General features: G+C 39.9%; 2 protein-coding genes across 2 annotated transcripts; one reads left to right on the top strand and one right to left on the bottom strand.

The window, feature by feature from the left end:
- The first annotated feature begins 830 nt into the window (after positions 1-830).
- Positions 831-15007, top strand: LOC109031180 (uncharacterized). Its single transcript, XM_072299181.1, has 2 exons — positions 831-1415; positions 7108-15007. The coding sequence occupies exons 1-2, from the start codon at positions 834-836 to the stop codon at positions 7618-7620; spliced, it is 1095 nt and encodes a 364-aa protein (XP_072155282.1). The 5' UTR covers positions 831-833; the 3' UTR covers positions 7621-15007.
- On the bottom strand, positions 13608-21931 carry LOC140224377 (methyltransferase N6AMT1-like). Its single transcript, XM_072299055.1, has 7 exons — positions 21569-21931; positions 20150-20315; positions 19076-19143; positions 18487-18502; positions 17366-17626; positions 16603-16769; positions 13608-15887 (listed from the first exon to the last, which is right to left on the bottom strand). The coding sequence occupies exons 1-7, from the start codon at positions 21718-21720 to the stop codon at positions 15701-15703; spliced, it is 1017 nt and encodes a 338-aa protein (XP_072155156.1). The 5' UTR covers positions 21721-21931; the 3' UTR covers positions 13608-15700.
- Between the last annotated feature and the right edge of the window lie 439 nt (positions 21932-22370).

Raw genomic sequence — 22370 nt, 5'->3', positions numbered from 1 at the left:
AATATTCGAATATTGCCGAATTTCACTGAAATGCATATTTTTGAGATAAGTTATTAATATTTCTGCCGTCCAAACCAAAAACGCCGTATCTCCATTCAGCATTTTTCAATTATTTGCCGTCAAAGTGCTGTTTTACAAAAAAGCCAACAGATATTCATCCATCTTATCGAGTCAACTCTAATATGGGTACCTACCATTGGGAACTCGACATGAAAAAGTGAAACATCCTAGAAATCGGTTTTTTCTTGCAATAGGGCAGTGCAAGAGGAAGAAAAATACAGCATTTGGAATAAAGTTACTGCATTTTTGATGTGGACGGCAGACTTAAACTTGAGAATTGATGCTCTAGATTGCAGTGCTAGTACCTACAATTTTTTAAAAATTCGAAGAAAAAATTATCTCGAGTTCTCTTCGAGTTTTCAATTGCATCAGGCGAAATTGAGTGAGATTTCTATGGCAGTTTTCTCTATCGCGGCAGTACACATCAGCAGACTGATTATTGAAATTGATAGACAAAGCGATAGAGAAAGAAGACATAGGGAGTAGGGAGTAATCCTATTGGTTCATTCGGGTGGTTCTTATAGACTAAGGGAGAAAATGATGGACTAAGTATCGGGTCTCTCGTGAGTTCCGTTAGTTAGTCTACTACTTACCTCCTTGTCCATTGCAACCATTTACTTCCACCAATAGGATCAGTCCGTATCCCTTTTGTCTTCTTTGTCTATAGCTTTGTCTATCAATTTGAACAATCAGCCTGCTGTTAAAGGCAGTCTCAGAAACGTATAACTTCGTGTTTTCTGACGAGAAATTGTTTTGTGTTCACAGCCGGCGGGATGTCGAACTACCCGCGAGAGCCCTCGCCGATGGGCCCGAAGCCGGACTGCCGGAGCGGGGACCTCGTCTCGCGGCTCCTGGCCGCCACCCCGCCCTACCTCTACAACATCCCGGTCGGGCCGCAGAACTTCTTCTTCTCAGAGATGCTCCGCGGATTCGTCCACGCCCGCGCCGCCGCCCCGGCACCGCCTCCCAAGGACACCACCCTCAGCCTCGGCCCGCCGCCGCCGCCCGGTTCCCGCAGGGGCCGGAAGCGCTCCTGGAAAGAGGCCAAGGCCGCCGAGCCCCTGGAACTCACCACGAAGACGCCGCCGCCGCCGCCCAGGGTCCAGTCGCCGCCGGCCCCGCCTAACGTGCTCCCGCCGATGCTCCCCATGCAGGCGGAGCTCCCCCTCCCGCCGCGCCTCGGGCCGGACCTCATGATCAACCCCCTCTGGTTCCCGCACCTCTACCCGCCCGTCCCGCCGCAGTTCGACCCGCTCAACTTCCTCATGGACCTCCGCGCCGGCGCCGCCGCGGCCTGGCCCGAGGGCAAGGCGCCCGAGCCCAAGGAAACGCCCGAAGAGCCGCTCAACTTGCAGGTATTTTGAATACCGGCTCACTTCAGGTGGGTTCAGAGACCAATCAAGACCATCCAACACGGAAAAAAATAAATTGCTGATTCAACAATTAAATTGCTAAAGACAGTGAGTGCAATGTTTCAACGTAGATTTTACAACAAAAAAAATGCTACTCTAACCACATTGTAAACTAATTTAACCACGGGAGTGGTTAAGTAGCATTTTTTTGTTGTAAAATCTACATTGAAACATCGCACTCACTGTTTTTAGCAATTGAATTGTTGAATCAGCAATTTAATTTTTTCCGTGAATGGTATCCTGACGAGCCGTGTGGCAATGATGCGGGTAGAAAAGGACATTTGGCCGTATGTCTGTCAAACAGAACTATACTGCCGTGCTAGGGAAGAACGCCGTATGAACCTTCAGGCGTTTCCGAATTTCCTTTGATCAAATACGAATTTCTTGATAAACTTCTGAATATTTTCCTTCCAAGTTTTCAAATAATTTTGTTGGTAATTTCACCTGAAGTTCCTGAAAATTTCAGGGGAAAATATACATATCTTTACTCAAAAATAAACATTTTATCGAAGGTAATTTGGCAACTCTCGAATGTTTATGCGGCGTTCTTCCTTAGCACGGAAGTATGGACGAGTGGGAAAGATGGGGTGTGCTCTAGAAAGCTGCATAAGAAACAATATAAAAGTGGGCGTAATTCCCTTTGGAGAAATGGAAAGGCAGGATTTTACATTCTGTCAAACGGAACTATGTGCCAACTGAAGCTACGGAACCTTAGGCGCGTCTGTCCGCGGCGTCCTGGACGCCAGCGGAAAACTCTGCTACCGAGTCGAGGGCGAGCAGACGCTCACATTTTGGGGCACGGCACCTTAGGAGCGGAATTCGTGGATTTTTTCCGCTCTGTCCGCTGTCAATTTCTCGATTTTTCGTTCATCGAACAAGATGATTTGAGCCGCGAAAATGACTGGACGCGCTTTTTTTTAGGAGAGTGTGGATTCGCTCGACAAGAATCGACCGAAGAATAAAAACGTGAATCGATCGACATAAATTCGATGGACAAATTATTAAAAAACCGGTGTCGATTCGATCGACATGAATCGATCGAAAAAAAACGTGAATCTATCGACGAAAAGTGACTGACGAATTTATTTTGAAAAAAAAACCGATATCAATTCAATCGACATGAATCGATCGAAAAACCAAAACGTGAACCGATCGACTCACAGCTTGGTCGACCGATTCAGGGTTTGTCGATCAACTCACAGGTTTATCGATCGACTCGTAGGTTTCTCGATCGACTCACAGGTTTGTCGATCGATTCATGGCTTATGTCGATCGATTCACGGGTGGGTCGATCGATTCACGGGTGGGTCGATCGATTCACGGCTCTCATCAATCGATTCGCGGGATTGTCGATCGATTCACGGCTTTTGTCGATCAATTCACGGCTTTTGTGATCGATTTGCAGGTTTGTCCAACTAAACACATTCGAAAATCGGTAGGAAAGGCAGCGGACTGAGCGGAATTTGTCGGCGTCTCCGCTCCGATCTGTTGGCGACAGATCGGAGCGTCCTCCATCGGCGTTTTCCGCAGCGTCTCTCCGCCGCTAAGGTGCCGTCCCCGCGCAAAATCTTCAGACAGATTTATCGGCGTCTCTCCGCGGCGTCCAGGACGCCGCGGACAGACGCGCCTAAGGTTCCGTGCCTTGAGTGCGGCACTGAAGAACTGTGGGCGTGGGAAAAGAGCCTTGTGGACAGGGCTCATGAGTCAATGCCGACCAAGAGCGACAACGGAGACGGCTTCGTTGCCGCTGACGTCAACAGGCTCTGACTGGCCATAAGGCCAATCTGCCATTAGCAGATATCGACGGTGAAACTACCAAACCACGTATCTCGGTTTGCGACGTCGCAGACTTCCTGTCATACTTTATTTTTTAAATGAAAAACTACTTAACGTCTAGTCTTGAAAATGTCTGTGATTTTTCCTCTTTGTGCGGAGAAAATTCTGTGAAAATTTCAAAGAATGATATTGATTTGGTCGACTTCAAAAAAATAAAATGCGAGCGTAGATTTTTAAACACCGCAAACGAGATACGTGGTTTGGTAGTTTCACCGTCGATATGCCCCCTCGGCGCGCCGAAAACGCGCCCCTCTGGCAGATAGCAAAATAAGAAAGAAAAAAAAAAGTAGGTATGGTCGAGAAAATATGCGGAAAATGTCTTAAATGAACGGAAGAAGAGAGAGTTAGGAGTAAAAGAAAGGTGCCTTTACGCATGTTTGTGGGGAACAGAGGTCCAAGAACTACTTTCTTGAGCGTAAACACTTTTCTGTGAAATTTTCACCTTTTTGTTGACATACAAGCGCTTTATCATCCCCTCCTTCTTTCGCTATGTGTAACTCCCTCAGAAGCGATGGTCGTTCGATTTTTACACAAACGCACCCTTTATAGACTCTTGAGAAACCTTTAAACATATTTCTTCCGTTTCAAAATAACTATTGATTTGGACATACCATAGCATATCTCGGGCAAACTTAACCGTAATCTCGAAATTAAAAAACAAGAGACATCTACAGTGTAGACGCGATGCAACTATTCGCGCAAGACGGGTGTACACATTGCATATGAAAAATGTAAGACGCGATGGCATGAGTCGTAAACTCGCAATACTCTACTCTATGCTACTAGTTTGAAGCACCATTGCGAATAAGACAAACGCAAGCGAACACAATGGAAATAGATCGAGGGAAAGGATGCGCGTTTAAGACGGCGCAGAGATACAACTATTCGTACTCGATGGACGTCCGTGCTGCATCTGAAAAATTGAAGGCGCGATGACGCGAAGCGTGAGCTCTCAATGTTCTGCTATAGTATGCTGCCATTGAGGTGTCCCTCAGATTCGGAAGAAAAGTTAAAGAAGAGACCCGAACACATCTCTCTTACCTTCGGCTGTGTTACTCACGTAGTGCTTGAAGCACCATTCCGAATAAGACAAACAGAAACAAACACAATATGGGAAATAGAGGGAGGGAAAAGATGCGCGTTTACGACGGCGTAGAGATACGACTATTCGCACTTGATGGACGTCCGTGCTGCATCTGAAAAATTGAAGGCGCGATGACGCGAAGCGTGAGCTCTTAATGCTCTGCATATGCAGTCAATGAAGTGTTGCTCAGATTCGGGAGAAAAGTTAAAAAGGAGGCCCGAATACGTCTTTCCTGTCTTCGGCTGTGTTGATACTCGTTCTTTCTTCTTTTTTCAGGTTCTTGTCTGATTCTTTTTTTAGGATGGATTCGCAGACCCACGTCTTAGGCTCGTGTAAACCGCAGCACTGGCTCGATTCTTTGGAAATAATGGTGCTTGGATGCGTCTAGTGGCATTAATTTTTTACGAATTCTTTAATTTCAGAAGTCTGTCGGTTAATTCAATACATTCAATCTCGCAATTTCTACTATGTGCGATTTATAAACTTTGAACCTGAAAATAGCGTGAACATTTGCTGCTTTGCCAAAAATGTCTGAACCTCTCTCCACGTAGGGGTTGCCTTACCAGGGAAAATCACATTCACCCCTTTAAAGCCAAGGGTCCACGCCCTCAGATGCGAGCCAGTCCGACCCTGGACGTCAATGTCGCTTTTAGTTCCCACTCACTCTTACGGCCCTCAACTAACGAGCACACCCCTTCTTTCTCACCTGCCTCTATAGTTCCGTTTGGCAGAAATATATCCATTAATCCATCTCTACTTGTCATCATTCCTCTTCGTAGATTCCCCCATGGCTTGGGGGGAGGGGGATTTTTGACGTCTTTTTCGGCACCTGTTGATAATGTTATCAGAGGCACCTATTGATGTCATCAGAAGTTGCCCCTGATAACACCATCAAAAGAAGAGAAAAGGAGCAGGGAAGAAGTGTTATGGTTTTACGGATTCACCCCTTTTCCCTATTTGCCAAACATGGGTCTAAAGGGGGTGGCCAGACACTTTACCCAATTTCGTTTGGTCCAAAGTGTTTATGGTCCATTTATAAAGTCTTTCTAAAAGTTTTTTGTGCAATGTCATTGAACTAATAGTTTACCAAGTCCAGTTACAAACAATAATATGGGTGCTGAGATTCCGTCAAATAGTAAAATATAACCCTTAGATGCCAAAGCAGAGTCCAATTGACCCAAGGATCGCTGAAAAAACGTGCCCCGCGGGTTTTATCGATCCGGCACATCCGCAACTTAGACGTAGGTAACAAAGACATCTTAAAAAAAGAATATGACATCAAATTGAAACAAAAGAAAAAATCAAGTATCAACACGGCTGAACTGACGCTTTTGGGTCTATTTTTAAAAACTTTCCTCCCCAATCAAAGCGACAATTCATTGGCAGTATAGAACAGAGCATCACAAGCTCACACCTCGCGCCATCGCGCCTTCAACTTCGAAGATACTTCACGGACATCCATCAAGCACGAATAGTTGTATCCCTGCGCCGTCATCAACGCGTGTCCTTTCCCTTGCTCCATTTCCATATGGTGTTGGTTCTGTTTTTCTCATTTGTAGTGGTGCTTTAAAGGCTACGTTATAGCAAAGTAGCCGAAGATAGGAGAGATGTAATCGGGCCTTGGTTTTTACCTTATCTCCCGAATGTAAGCGACACATCATTGACACTTGACAGCATAGAGTGGAAGCATTGCGAGTTCACGCATCGCGCCTTCAATTTTGCAGATACAACACGGACATCAATCCAGCACGAATAGTTGTATCTCTGCGCCGTCATCAAAGCGAGCCCTTTCTTTTTTCTGTTTTCATGTTATGTTGGCTTCGTTTGTCTTATTTGTAGCGGGCGCTTTGAGGGCTGCGTGAGCAACACAGCCAACGTTTAACTTGGATTAAATTTGTTGACAAAACTAGGTATCGGGTAAAAAACGTTGGGTAATGTGTCTAGCTACAGTCAGGAGAACTTAGTTGTATTGCACACCGCTTTAAAATTTCAGCTAACAATTTATTTATTTTAATTTGTTAGCTCGGCTCTTCTGCGGCGCAATTTCAGGGAGTTTTTATTAAACTACCAAAAGAATTTGCAGGAAAATTTCAAAAAAAAAAAAAATATTGCAACGGCCGATCTTGAGTAAAGAAGTGAAAGAGATGAAACCTCGCGACTTTGTGGTGTTATGTAACACTCTCACCTCTTTATTTAAGGCTGCCACAGAATTTAGAGAATGAAATTTCCCTGAGGGAATCAGGGAAATCAGCAGTGGCGTGCGGCGTGAATAATCGATTATCGATATCTCGCCATTTGAAACTATGGTAAAGAATCGATTACTAAGGTGTTCGCTGCAAACACCCTGATAATCGATCTTTTTTCATAGGTTTAAATGGCATAACAATCGATATATCGCAATTCACGCCACGCCACTGGAAATCAGGGAAATTGGCATTCCCTGACATATTTTGGTGAAATTCTTTGACCATTGAAGATATGCTACATGATTAATAAGGCATTATTAGGAATAGTTTTCAGACAAAATGTGATGTTCGAAACGTCAAACCCATTCTATAGACGGCAAATAGAGGTGGCTCAACAATTTTACCTGACATTTTCGTCCTTTCCCCTGACATTTCCAGGTTTTCCCATACTTTGTAAAATTCCCCGACATTTCCCGGTATTCCGTGACTGTGGCAACACTGTATTCTAAAAATGTATTCTGATTGGCAGGTGGAGGACAAAAAGCTGGAGCCGATCCTGGGGTTTCCGTTCTTCAAGCAACGGCAGAGCTCGGCGTTCCGGGTGCCGCAGCCGCGGGGGCAGCCGGAGGTGGCGCGGGCGTCCGTCCAGACCAAGAGCACCAACTACATCCTCCAGAACCTGCAGAAGATCTACATGGGCATCAAGAGGGAGGAGGAGGAGCGGAGCCACAAGAAGGAGTCCGAGCCGGAACCAGAACCCGAGACTCCGGCGCCAGAGACCTCTTCCGAGGAGACCGCCAAGGGGGACAAGACCAAGGACCTGCGGGCGCTCATCGGCCTCGAGTTGGTCGTCGACTACGTGAAGAAGGGCGAGAAGCCGAAGGGTGATAAGTTGGAGGAAGGGTGCTCCGTCAAGGACGAGCAGGACCAGGACCCGGAGCTCTCCGACTCCACGGACGAGACCTTCTCGCACCACTCGGATATGTCTTCTTCGCACTCGCAAGGACTAGTCCAGAATTCTGGCGGACCCTACTTGATGTAGACCTGGATAAATCGTTTAATCCGTGATATTAAGTGATCGCGCTCGAGAAGCCTGCGGACAGGGTGGCAAAATTTTATGAAAAATGAAATCTTGAAATTTCACGTGAAAAATTTAATGAAATCTCCGAAATTTATGAAAGATATTGAAAAATGCCGGTTCCTTTACACGTTTCGCACGATGTAAAAATTGTGACTTTCCTCTATTTTTGTATGTTTGAGTGCGGGTTGCGTACTCTAGCCCCTGAAACATATGAAATATTTCACAGCCTCGTGAAATTTCATGAAATATTTCACTGAAATTTCCAACCTTTCATTGCTTTCTTACGTTTCATGCCACCCTGCCTGCGGACCGATTAGGCACTGAAATTGGATCAGGTAGGTAAAGCAGAGAGGGACCAAGCCACACCCGCTATTGCCAAATTTAATTAGGCAGGTTAATTTTTTTACAAGAGAACGTTTGTGCGGATTCTTTAAAACATGTGAGGACTTTGCCTCGTACTACGCAAGAAATTCACTGAAACTTGCATGAAAATCCGCACGGCCGTTTTCATGTGAAAAATTAAACTGTCAATAGCTGATGTTGCTTGGTTCCTCTCTGCTTAACGTGGTCCAATTGGAGCGCATTTAGCAAATAGGAACTAGTGCGATTTACAGTGTTGTAAAAATGTTGATTCTCCATACTTATCTAAAAAGTCTCTCAGAATAGCAAATATTTTCAGCTTTCCACCAAGAAACTGTTAATTTCAACGGAAAATAATGGTATAAATTTTAACACTGTGCAAATATTGAGTATTTTTGAAAGAAAAGAGGAAGATGCCAGGGCCGGATTTGCCTACTTGCCGCCTATGGGCCGCCTGTATTTTGCCGCCCCCTTCTTATTCGTTTTGAAACATCAATAAAAACCACCAAATGAACGTGCCAGCGGGGGAGGGGTGCATAAGACGCGTTTACTCGTGTTGAACACATTTTTTTGCGAAAGCCCTGTCAACACTACTAGCAAAAGTTCACGGAACTTTGTGCGAAAGTTAGTTTCGTAAACCTATCTCTGTGTGGACAAGGCCTTCCATTCATAAGAAATGAATGAAAAAATTATGAAAGAACAAACATAACTGCGGATTAATGATTTTAACTTCCGCCGCCGCGCCGCGCTGACTGCACCGTGTTGGGCGCAATACGTAAAGTATTCCGACAGTCTTGTAGGCGCTGTGAGTTTCACGCCGACCGCTGCTGAACGCACTGTGTTTGACGCAATGCGTGAAGTATTCACGCAGTCTTGTAGGCGCTATCCGTTTTACGCTGACCGCAATGACCGCACTCTGTTTGATGCAATGCGTGAAGTATTCGTGCAGTCTTGTAGGCGCTAATATGTGTTACATGCCGATCGCCGCGCCGAGGGCTTCTCCTTTTCATCTCAAATCCTCGTCATCATTTCTCTCTACGTCGCGCCGTTCCGAGCCAAATCGTGTGTTTTAACGATTTGGTTTCTTCTTAACTTGAATAATTAAAGGTGCTGTCTCTTGTATCTCTGAAAGACGAGAAAAGTTAGAAATTATTATACTCTCAGGAAATGAGAGATTTTGTCGCCTTCTCTCGTTTGTAATTTTTTTTCTAACTCCGATTTTTTTTTTAAAACCTAAATTTAAAAAATTGCAAAATTTGCCGCCCCCTATAGATTTGCCCGCGGCCCATGTAGCCACCCCCTTAATCCGGCCTTTCATCCGTGCATCTTCAAGATGCACGATTTTGAAAACACTATAATCGCAATCGCGCTGGTTCTTTTTTGCTAAATGCGATCCAATTGGACCGCATTAAACAGAAAGGAACCAAGCCACCACATCTGCTGTTGCCAAATTTAACTGGGCAATGTAATTTTTTACATGAAAACGGTTGTGCAGATTTCCTTGCGAATTTCAGTAAATTTTCTCCATGGTACGAAGCAAATTCCTTCAAATTTTCAAAGGAATCTGCACAAACGTTCTCTCGTTAAAAATTAAAGTGTTCAGTTAAATTTGGCAAAAACAGATGTGACTTGGTTCCTTTCTGTTAAACGCGGTCCAATTGTGAGTGTGACTGGGAGTCCATGCAGGAGGCTCTCGATAAGCTTTATCCTGGAGGGTTTCAAACTCGATATCACTGAAGTCGCTGCTTAAATTGACTGATTTCAGCAGAGAGAACCCGTATGCGACTCGTAACAAGATTGTGATGGTGCAGTATGCGCATGGTTCCTCTAACTTTTTGTTTCGTTTTAAGGAGAGATACGCCAGAATTATACTTTCCAGAAATTTTAATGGAATATTTGATTCTATATTTGATGTGTGGCAAAGAAAAATCAAAAGAAAATTCGATGGGTTTACCTACTTTTAAAAATGACAAGTAGGTTCCAAAAACTGCAAATCAGAATGATTTTTAGTATCAGGTATCGCCATCCTATCCTAACTCCTACTAGGTATGTATTTTTGGCATCACGATCTTTGAATTACATAAGACTGACCAGACCAGAGACTATACCCTACAGCCTACACCCTCCAATTATCCAAACCATAACGGAGAAAGCCTGAAAATACCGAGAAACAAAAAATTCTTTTTCTAAGAAATATTACTATTAGGTATTATTTTTATTTTTTGGAAGCGGGAGGGCTTACATACGAATAAACTTGACCCCCTCCCCTTCGAATGACGCCGTAAGGCGAGCTCACGTCCCCTTAAAAGGAATCCCCCATAAAATGACCATAAAATACAACTCTCAATTGGTAACAATATTAATTAAAGAGGTGACATGTTTTTCAACATGTATTATACGGTTGTTTCCAATTCGCCTTCAGCTGCGTCCGCAGCAATTGTTGTTGCGAATATGTTGTGCGCGCTGATCTCAGCTCATTACATACTTGACTCTCTGAAGGCGTTGAATGTGCGAAACTAGAGCACTCTGTCGGATAACAGCAGGAGTGAGATTGAGTGAATCGCTAAATCCCTACTTCGTCCATTCTCCGACAGATTGCGCTACTTGCGCACATAAAACGCCTTCAGAGAGTCGAGTATGTAATAAGTTAAAATCAGCACGCACAACATATTTGTAACAACAATTGCTGCAGACGCACCTGAAGGCGAATTGCTTTCGCACATAAAACGCCTTCAGAGAGTCAAGAATGTAATGAGCGGAAATCGGCGCGCCCAACATATTCATAACAACAATTGCTGCAGACGTAACTGAAGGCAAATTGCTCCTTAAAAAAAAGAGCACACTAGGAAGTCTGCAAGTAACGAGAGGATATGTATTAGATCGACAAGAATCGAAAGAAAAATAAAAAAGTGAACCGATCAACACCGACTCGATGGACAAGTAAACAAAAAAGCGAATCAAAATTAGTGGAAAACTTGCAATTACTACGAAACTTTTAAAATTGCGATACCTCGAAATTAGGATCAGCTAAGATGTAAGACTCACCCCCTGCAAACCGTTTATGTGTACATTTTTGCCAAATTTACTTTTGCTTCAAAACCACTGTGCATGAAGAGGATTGAAAGATGAAATACCATTTTTTGGTGAGCTTACAACAATCCACAATGGATGTTTTTTTTAAAGGACGGGTGCTAGGTTTCAATTGCTCCACAAATGCCCAATTAGCATGGCGCAGCGAAAATATTGAAATACTTTTGCAATTTTATCGCATTAAATTGCAATTTATTTTACCATGAAATCGCAATATTTTTACATTATTGAGTCAATTAATGCCGAGATTTGACAGGAATTAATAAAATATGTTCAATGTGTGAGAGAAGTATGCAATTTGCAATACAAAAAAAAAATTGCAACTTATGACTTGGTTTAATTTTATTGCAATAAATATCGATAAGAGAGCCCCTTCAACCACAAACCTTGTCACATGGAAAAAATGGAAATAAAGAGGAGGGTTGACTGTAGCGGAGCCGATTTTTACGATGTTCTAATGATTTAAAGAATTCCTCGATGAGCAAGTTCCAACATTGCCTTTTCCCCTTTTAGACACTTTAAAGTGAGTGAATGGTCTTTTCAACACTCTGCCTGCATGCAAAATCAAGACATTTTAGGTTTTCCATTGCTGTGCCATGGGCATTGTTACATGTTCAAATGTGATTAATTTTTATATTCTTCCTGTCTCTATGAGAGTCTCCAGTGCAGATGACATACGAGTAATGAATGTTCCACCCTTGTCTAGCTCAGAGCTGGACCTACCTTTCTGACTACCAGTATCAAGGGCGATTGTATCAGACCCTTCAAATTTTTTGACCTGGTCTGAAGTATGAGTTTATATTAGTGATGATTCCTTCAAGTATAGGTACTGTCTATCAAATACACGTAACAAGAAAAAGTTGGTTTAAAAATTAGGAGGAAGAGAGCAGAGCTCTGTTTTTAAACATTTTCAAGAGCATTTGCCAACAAAGTTAAAATGTTTGTGATAACTCTTTATACTAGTTAAGAATTTGGCTCTTCCTTAGAAATACTAAAAAAAATTGGACTGCATTGAGTTGACTGCTAAATAAAAACGTTAATATCTTGGGTCAGGGTTAATTTTAGTGATTTTTGTTGGAAGAGTCAGGTACTATTTGAAATTTTATAGAGAAATCATAAATCAGAATGCTTACATTTGCACCTTTTCTAGCGGACCAATGTGCTAAATTGTTTCAGAGCTTACTGTCAAGGGAGTGAGACCGTTTCTCTCTCGCTAGTCGAGGGCAACTGGAAATATTAAGAGCCAAAAAAATCATAGTTGAGGCATGAGATTAATGAAGGATTGTTCATTAATCAGGTGAATTACTGAATGATACTTGTGAGAGAGGGTCAATTTTTTTTTAACTAAAGTAAGGCATGGTGCTAAATTGTAGTAAAAACTAAAATAAATGATAAGTAAGGAATTAGAATAATACTTAAGTTAAGCAGAAAAAAGAACTTCCATGATAAGATGCTTTACTGTTATGGATATTATTAATTTCACAGACTGATGAAAATAGAAAGTTCCTTTCCAAGCGACTATGAGGAAGGTAATTTGAGGAATGGGTCTGTTGCGTGCAATAGATACAGCCAACTGAATACACTCTTTGAGCGTAAATTCCCTACAAAATCAAGTTAAACACATAAAAAAGTCTGACATCCACCCCTTAGTACGCAATCCGTGTAATTTGTAACACGCTTTTTCAAGTTTACCGCCTATACAAGCGGTTTTTCTTGGTGGCCAACAGTCAGGTTTGCCCAGGGAGAGACCAAACCTAAATCAACAAACAATCTTGTGAACTGTTATAAACTCTCCTTGCTTGAGATTTCAATTGATTAACAGCCCCTGCTTTTGCAAAATAAAGGAAGAAAAAGGAAAGGAATGCTTGAGAACAATTGAAATCATACAATAGAAAAAGTTAGTGATTAGTTTTTCTCACTCCTCCGCCTGCGAAGATCTAGTCAGCCGTGACCGAGAAAAACTGCCTGCAGACGCAGGAAACTTGAAAATCATGTTACAAACTACGTATATTGCGCTCTAAGAAATGGATTTCAGACTTTTATGACAAGTCCAGCGTGAATTTCGTGCAATTTTACCCGTAGAGAATGTATTTGTTTGGCTGCATCTCTTGCATGCTTGTTTGATTTGTTTCTTTCTTCCACTCCTGTCAATTATAATTCTTCTCTAACTGAGAGAAATTTTCAGGAAGAGTTCAAGTTCACATTCAGTTCTAATTCAACAAATTAAAGAAAGAATTTCCAAAAAAAAGTATAATTTGTTTGATGGTTCCCTGTAAATTCATTGACCGACAGAGTAACTCATTTCACAAACTTCCACAGTAATCTAATAGCTTCTAAATTCTTCCCTGCCTTTTATTTTACGAACCTATGGGTTGTGATTGCATACTGATTCATGAAAAAATAAATAAATTATTATGTACCTTCCCTTTCTTGCGGGGAGGAAAGCCCGAAACGAGAAGGGTTATAACAACGAAACATAAAATCTTCCAAGCGGAAACTTTGTTTTTTACAGTTGATGTTAAGGAGTTTTTGTTTGTTTTTTTTTGTTTATGTACATATATAGTTCAATAAATGTTCGATGTAGTTAAGATAATTTGTGAATTCAAATAAATGAATGTTGTAAATAATGAAAATAAGTTGGTACCACTTTACTTTAATCTCACACTGAATTGGAGAAAAAGATGATGAGCGGAACTGAAGCCAGCTGAAAGCTTGTATGCAAAGGTAATATAAGGTTTGGATGAATACTGGTGAAGATTTGACCAGAAAAGTTAATGTACTGCCATTTTCGTGATCAATATCACTTGATATTTTTCAATGAAAGTATAATTATCAGAGAACATATGGATTGCATTTTGCAAAAAGGAACCACTAGCATTGCAATGTTGCTAAGATTGTGCAACTTCTTTTGTCTTGGAGGAAAAACCAGGTTATCCCTTAATAGTTTCTATTTTACTCGCTAAAAAATGTAAATTTAAGAAAAAAATTACCATCTAAATTTCATAGTTTTTCACAATTTCCGCAATTTTATTGCAAAGGATGAAGTTGCACGATCTTAGTATCATTGCAATGCTAGTGGTTCCTTTTTGCAAAATGCAATCCATATGATTATGTTCTGGTAAGGGTGAAAAACACAGTGTATGAACTTACGACATTTAGCATTAAATATCCTTGATTTCAACATTTTTACAGAGGACTCTTGATGACGTACAATAATTGAAAAACCAGGGGCAGACTGGGATCAGAAGAGTAATTGGGAATATCAGCCTATAGTGCTTGAGAATATCAGCCTATAGTGCTTGAACGGACCCAAATCAGTGGTTTTCTGCATTAGGAAGGAGATAAATTGGTCTGAAATTATCCTAAATATTGACAGGCCCATCAAGATTTCTTGTGGTGTTCGTACCTGCTTGCCCGCTCTTGTGTAAAAAATTATACTTGTTGCCTGTTTTTACTATTAATGAAACTTGAGCGAGTTAAATTGAGTACCGTGGCAAATTGGCTAATTTAATTGTGAGAAAATTAAAAATGCTTGTGCAATTTGGAGCTCACCACCTCCTTTCCATTGTAATGAAAAAAATTCCTGCATTATAACATTATTGTTTGGCTTTTTAGTTGTTATACTTAACATGATTAAACAGCTTTAAAAAACAAGAAAATTTTTTTTAAAAAAAATGAGCTAATTTATTTCAACAAATAATATAAACCACCAATTACCTTATTTAGTACCACTAGTGATTTCTAATATGATAAAAATCATCACATAATAATTAATAGGCAGTTCAAACTCTTTAAAACAAAAAATTTCTTTCACAAAAAAAGGCAACAAAATCCTTACGAAAATAACCATGATAATAAATACGGATTAAAAAGTCTAATAGACAGTAAAAGAAAAAAATACTTTTAGATACATAACACCATGGCTCTTTCAGGCTCTCAAACATAAAAACCTAAAAAATTCCCCAAATTTTCTGACCGATGCAATGATTTAATAGATTAAAAAACGAGAAGTAATTCCCACACACTTTTTTTTTAAATAGACCTTAGAATTCTCCAATACTACCAATTAATCTTCCAATTTTCTGAGGGAAAATTCTTCCAAGATTTTGTGTCAAATTTGCAGGCACCCAGTGAACAGCATTGACATTACACTGTGATACAATGGAGCTGTGCATACCATACATATAGAAGAAAGAACATAAGTGCAAGACTTTGAAGCGTCAAGTTTTGCATCCTCGTGGTATGTGTTCAGTGTTAAACGATTTTATTGAGGGCGTATTAATTGAACAAATACGTGTGTGAGAGATACTGCATGAATTCATCATAAAATTTGAAGAATTCATCTTTCATTATGTTGTAGATATTTCAAAGAGTTTGTTTTATTTTTGATTTGTTTATAGAAATTATGTCTGGTTTGTTATGTTATGGACTCAGCTTGACAGAAACTTAGAATAAACATTTCATAAAACTTTCGACTAAGTAACCTGAATCAATTTAAATAAGAGAAAATATATAAAACAGTAAAAAAAAGTAAACAGAATATACATTATACACAAATTACAAAACGTTACTTACGAGACAAGATATAAAGCTATAGCAGAGGTTGGAAACGCAAAATGGATAGAGCCTCGTTGCGAACTTTACGTTTCGCAACTGTTTCCGCGGTAAAACCAACAGATCGTAATTTCGACTTTATTGCCTCGGGTTGATTTTCTTCGATGACCACAAAATAACCGACAGAATTTTTAGAGAGGAGGTATGACAAGTTTCCCAATAATCTGAAATGAATTACAGGAAGACCATCATTAGAAAACTACCTAACTTATGAAGTACTGATGCATGAAAGTCTTTAACAGCTGTGCTGTTTCATTAAAAGTGTATTTAAACACTGAAACTAGAAAAATATGTGTCGCTGTTGATAACCTCACATATTTCCTCTTAAATTTTACTTTCCTCAGAAGCATCAAATAAGCATTATGGCACTTGATTATGTATGATTCCTATTTGCCTTTTTAAGTATACATGCATCTTGAAATCTCATGTTAAAATGACGAGTAATATTCTCGGAGAGAAGTGAGAGATGGGAAGGAGCCCTGAGACAATCAGGATGGGTCAATGCAAAACAAGATACGTCTTTTTCTAATTTCACTGCTGGTAAAATTTGTTGAAAGTTCAAAAGGGGCCAAAATTAGAGTGATCTGAGACAATATCTTACTGTGCTTTGAAAGTCAAATTCTGTTCAACCTTAGATACATGATATTGCAATGCTGGTGTCAAGAAAAATGTATCAGATGAGTTCGCTCAATACCTAATTGTTCAAAATTAAGTTAATTTAAAGGTACAAGGCTGCTATTATTGGTCAGGTTCAGGAGAATTCATTTTCTAATTTAGAAAAATCAGTTTACCTCTGAAACAAAATCACAAAAGAAAAAAAACGAAATCTTTCACCACTGACTAAGATATGAACAATAATGTTCTGGAAACTCATCTTACCTATCTAAAACTTGCCGTCCAGTTTTACCGCCTGCCCAGGATGCAACTATTCCACCTGACTCAATTTCCTCATCAGGAGTGACAACATAAGGAGGATTGAACACCAACAAGTCTACCTGATTGTTTAGGCACAGCGCAGAGTCTAAGTCCATCTGGATAACGTCAACCTGGAGGATTGAAAGAAAATTTGTTAGAAAGAGCAAGAGTGCGTCATATCATGGAGGTCGAAAGTTGTGTTGTATTTGACGGTATAAACAAAACTAGTATGGTACGGTCATGAGAGTAGTATGACGAAAGAAAGGCTGCCAAAAATTATGCTTGATTTGTTTCCTCCTGAGAGATGACAAAGACAACATCCAGTAAGAGGGTGGCAACACAGGGTTGAATCATATACTTCAATTACATCAGATTCGTAGAATTTTGACGGAAACTTGATTTTGAAAATTTGGTTACTGCTCCCTCCAATACCTTGACAAAACACCCTACATAGTCACTTATCAAAGCCGGCTGAATAGTACAATTGTACAGGTTTGTAATACACAATATTCAATAAGGCACATGATAAAGATTAGTACAGTTCTTAGAACCAAAATTTCAAAACATGCCCTTTCAGGAGAAACATACTTGTTTCATGTGCGGATTGACAGAGGATTGGAGAGTGACTTTTTCCTCACATTATCTCCAATTTGTAGAGGTGGCGTCTTTACTATTTGCACTACATCAAGCTTGGAGAAGAGAAAAAAAAGTTGCATTCACAACTTACTTGTGCATCATTTATCCGGGCTGTCTCGCAAGTTGCTACACACGCGTCCCAATTAATATCCACTGCCATGCAAAATGAACGAGCAGCTAGGAATTTGCTGAGAGCTGTAATGATGACTCCAGAGCCAGAGCCAACTTCCAACAAAACCAGTGGCTGAATTTTTTCTTGAATGAAATGGAGATCTGATTCAAGGGCATCCAAGAGCAAAAAAGAGTCTTCGCTTGGCTCATAGACATTTTCTGATAGATCACTCGACCAATCCTAAAACGGTTTTATCATAAAGATGCATGATGCTGGTTAGATGATTCAATCAGCTCTCAGAAAAGTCACTAATGTCCATTTTTTTCAGTTAATTAAGGAAGCTTGGAAAAATATACAAGTCTCTAAATTGCATTACAGGGCATATAATGTCCAAATGCTCAGAGTTAGGATGACGGATTGTGGAAACGGATACATGGATAGTCACCACTCCTCTTGCCAGGATACAGTAATTCAAAAGAAATAAACACTGGACATTAGTGAATTTTGCATGAAGTCTCAAGGATGCAGGAATTTCATAGGTTTCCCATTTTTCAAATTTGCTTTTCCATGTTGAAAACTCCTTTCACCACAAATTTTTTTTAAAAAAATTACCTTTTTTCAATTATACTCTTTCCTTACAAGTCGCCATAATATCCATGCTGGTGCAAGTTGTCCATCCCATTTTTAAGACCCAATTCCTCAGTTTCCCCATTGGTAAAACTTATTCTCAGGGCCTTCTCATTTTGCCTCGCAACTGATTGCAACTGGCAGGTTAGAAGTTTCGGCACCCCTTGAGTTTTTTAAATCTGAGTTTCGAAGCTGTTCAATTTCTTCAAACAATTTTTTGAAGAATTATAAAGCTACTTTTCCCTCAACCTGATCACTACTGGGAGAAATTTCAAAATTGATACTTTCACTTTCTGATGACATTAAAGTCATCATCATCATCATCGTCATCAGATGATTGTTCTAAATAGACGGTGAACAAGGGTTAAAACTGACTTAGGTGTGATATTAAGGACATGGATAAAAAATAAAAATAAATCGCAGTGGTATGGGTCCTGTTAAAGATAATAAAAATAGATTCAACCTATCATTACAAGAAAGATTGGAATGCTGGAATATTAATCAATTGAAGTGAATCAAATTAAATCCTTACACCACCTTATGGTGTATAATGAAAAAAGAACATTGAATACGACCAGAATAAACTTTAAATTTGAAGCTTCTGAAAGATTTGCAGTGGTTTAATTGAAGAAAATCTACAAATTTTAATCGCATGCACAAATGACAAAAGACAACGTGAGAAAGTTACCAGCAGCTTTCTTAATCTTTTGAATTGTGATGCAATAAGGCTCAAACAGTGCGGCAAATGAATAGGTCTTCTGCTTGCGTCAGGGATATGCAAATTAAGAACTTTCTTTTATGAATAATTTTGCAAGAAACACAATGAAGCCACTGGTTTTCCCTGAGAAAAACTCAAACGCTAAAAAATAAAACAATGCTTCAAGTGGGAATTTATTTTTAAGTGCCTTCAATAGTGTCAAGGTTTGGATCCAGATAGAGGGAAACCAGTATGCAATTAAGAAGGACACAATATCCAATCAACATTCAGGATAAAAATATACTTACTGGAGTAGCCAATTTAGGAACACTGATTGACATATTTTTTTGTGGAATATATAGAGCTAGGACATCTGCGATCGAATCTGCACTTGCTCTTTTTCTGCCTGAATCTGAACTTTCCTCAACCTTTCCTACACAAAAAGAGACGGATTTTATTGATTATTGAGTGATTTATGCTGTATGTGATAAATAATTTATACAAATTGCAAGTTGATTTAAAGACTACCTTAGGCTCTAGGCGTACTAAGGCTTTAAGCAATAGGGTCCAACCTGCCTCCAAGTTAGATCAACATTTAGAGCTAAATTCTCCTCCTTTCATCACTTATTTATTATCAATTTTACTATGGCATTAAGAAAAACTCTAAATCTCTAACTCTACCTCTCATATTTGGGCGTATTTCTGCCAAACGGAACTATGCGCATTAAGACATGAGCCCTGAGACTAACTAGGTTATATGCGTAACAGGGCTCACATCATAATGAACATAGTTCCGTCTGGCAGAAGTACGTCTTAAGTCTTCGTTTTTAATCTTAAGAGGTGCTTTATGCCCAGTCCTCATTCATTGTAAGGATGGCTCGCCAACCAAAGATTGAATGCTGTTCTGATAGACGCTTACTAGACGGTGGTAAATTTGCTTACTGCTACAGCGGCTTTTCCAATTCTCGGTGTCGTTTTGACAACACCTCTGCCCTTGGAGGGAGAAAAACAGGAGGCTGCTCTGGACTGATGGTGGGTCCAATCAGAACCAAATAAGTTTGCGGTTGCCTTCCTGATTGGGCATAATAAACGTTGCTTAAAACGACCTAACTCCAAAAGGGCAAATCTACTCTAAATAAGTTTACTTCCTTTCGCAATTAGAATTTTTGTTTTTTGGAACAAGCCCCATGGCTATGACATCATGTCAAATTTTTATCTCTGATCTTGGAGGTATCTTGTGCTCAACATTTAATTATTTTTGACATAGCTAATACTACTTAGCGGAGCACTAATGATGAGTAATTTTCGAGAATAATACATATTAATACCTCACTTATGCCCAAGCAAATTTTGCATCTTCCTCACTCCTAATGGTACTTTCTATACCACATCCTTAACATTCATTTACTTACTAAGATGATGAATGACGATCAACAAACCTGAGCTGCCTGGAGAATGTTACTAACAATCAGTATTTTTTGACGAGCATTTGCTAACTTGGTGACGTAGACATCTAAATTGATTGGGCTCGACTGCTCAGCAGATATTTTTGCCAACTCTTCTTGTAGACCATCAATCTGCTTCTTCAGCTCTTGCTGACTTAACCTGTGATTGCACAACATTTCTTTCATTTGGTAAAAACGCAAGCAACTTTGTTGAAAAAAAAGAGGTACTTTTGCAGGTAAGGTAAATTAGATGGCCTAAAAGTAATTCAACGAGAGAGAATTCAGTAACACATTCTTAGAATGTACATTGCAGTGAGCACAAATTCTTTTCTTCGAAAATGAATTATACAAGATACATATCAAAACAAATGAAGAGCGATACTGCCAAGCAATTATAACGATTTTCTGAATAGTTTGATTACTTCCACTGCTGATCTGTATAGTTTGGTATGCAATTCTTTTTGAGTTGAATACGATGTTAAATTCTTAGCTGCTTAATTGACACATGCTAGATTGGATAGTAAGTTCAGCTAAAATAAGTTGTGAATGATCTCTGCCTCTAAGCAACTTGATGTTAGGGAAAAAAGCTGAGATGATACGGTACCTCTGGCAAGATTGCTATTATGTTTGACAACCTGAAGACAAGTATAAGAGTAAGTCTGGTTTATACGAAGAAGGAAGTATATTGAGGTCATAAAACTCATACAATTTTTTCTACTTAAAATAGGTAAGGACGTTGCCTACAAGAATGAAGAGGCCGTAACTACACACCTGCGATGCACCGCTAGGAGATGAAACTCGGCCGCAGTTTGACATGTGTTCTTATGGTAGAACGCCTGACGCATGTTTCTTTTGTGCCTTTATCTTCACAGGGATTGAACTGATGCAAAAATTCATAAAAACCTTTTTGAGAGAGGATGAAATTTCACATCAGAAAACTAACTAATCCATGTATAACATTGTTTAATAATTGAGGAAATGAAAGCGTAATACAGAAAATCGTTACTCCTCTCAGATTCTAAAGTGCTGCTCATGCAACTTCAGCCAATCGAGGGCCACTCTGACTGGTCCATGCAGCGACTGCCTCACTCATCGATGCACCAATGACCTGGAGATGCTTGTTGTTTTCGGTATGTATCTACTAGCTTTACGTCACAAAACTGACTAGTTAAGGCCTCTCCATTCTCGCAGGCAACGGTAAGGAGTAGAGCATTTGCCAGGATGGTTAGTATTAGTGACTGCAACCTGAAAAAGTTCTTAACAACCTTCTAGAGCTGGTCAGAAGTGCTTTCTGGTTAAATCTTTGCAAGACAAATCTTAGATCAATACGTTCTCTTATCACTAAAATAATGCGAACTTTTTTAGCAGTGCTTGGACAAGTGTTTTACAGGGGAAGAAATAATGGGAGTTTACCTGCAAGCAGCCACTCTTTCGTCAAGAGTGTCAATAGTTGGCTTTAGCAAGCACATCAAACCCTCTGCCAAGGCATCTCTTGTGGGATTTTCACAGAAGTCTTCCGTCTTATCGTCTGCAGATGTATTGGTACTTTGACTTTCAACATCCATTAATATTTCGAATGGAGAGTTATTGTGCAATTTATGAATTTGCAAATGATGAACAATTAGGATTGTCTTCACAGCTGAACAAGCATTAAGGTTTGAGTGAATGAGGAGCGGAGGAATCCTACAAGTTTTCGGTGAACTAAAGTCAAGGTGTGAGAGAAAATGGAGAGGAAAGTTAATGAGTAGAGATAAATAGAGAGGCAAACATCTGTACTATAGACTTGGACGATTGTATGTGTTTTATCGCCAAGATGTTACGTTTAATATATCCGAAGCTGTCGTCTTTTGAAGCAAATAAGTACGCGAATAAGTAAGTAAGCAAATAAGCAAACGAACATCTTAATAATCGTATCTAGCAGAAAGGAACCAAGCCACATTAGCTTTTGCCAAATTTAACCGGGAAATTTTATTTTTTTACAAGAGAACGTTAGTGCGGATTCCTTTGAAATTTGTCAAGGAATTTGTTTCGTATTATGGAGAAAATTCACCGAAATTTGCACCAAAATCCACACAACCCTTTTTATGTGAAAACTTAAATTGCCCGGTTAAATTCGGCAATAGCTGATGTGGCTCGCTTCCTTTCTACTTAACGCGGTACAAATGTCAGGATGGTATGAAACGTATGAAAGAGATGAAAGATTGGACATTTCAGT

This window comes from Bemisia tabaci, chromosome 4 (assembly GCF_918797505.1).
Source record: "Bemisia tabaci chromosome 4, PGI_BMITA_v3".
Classification (NCBI taxonomy): Eukaryota; Metazoa; Arthropoda; class Insecta; order Hemiptera; family Aleyrodidae; genus Bemisia; species Bemisia tabaci.
This window is presented reverse-complemented; position numbering and strand designations above follow the sequence as displayed.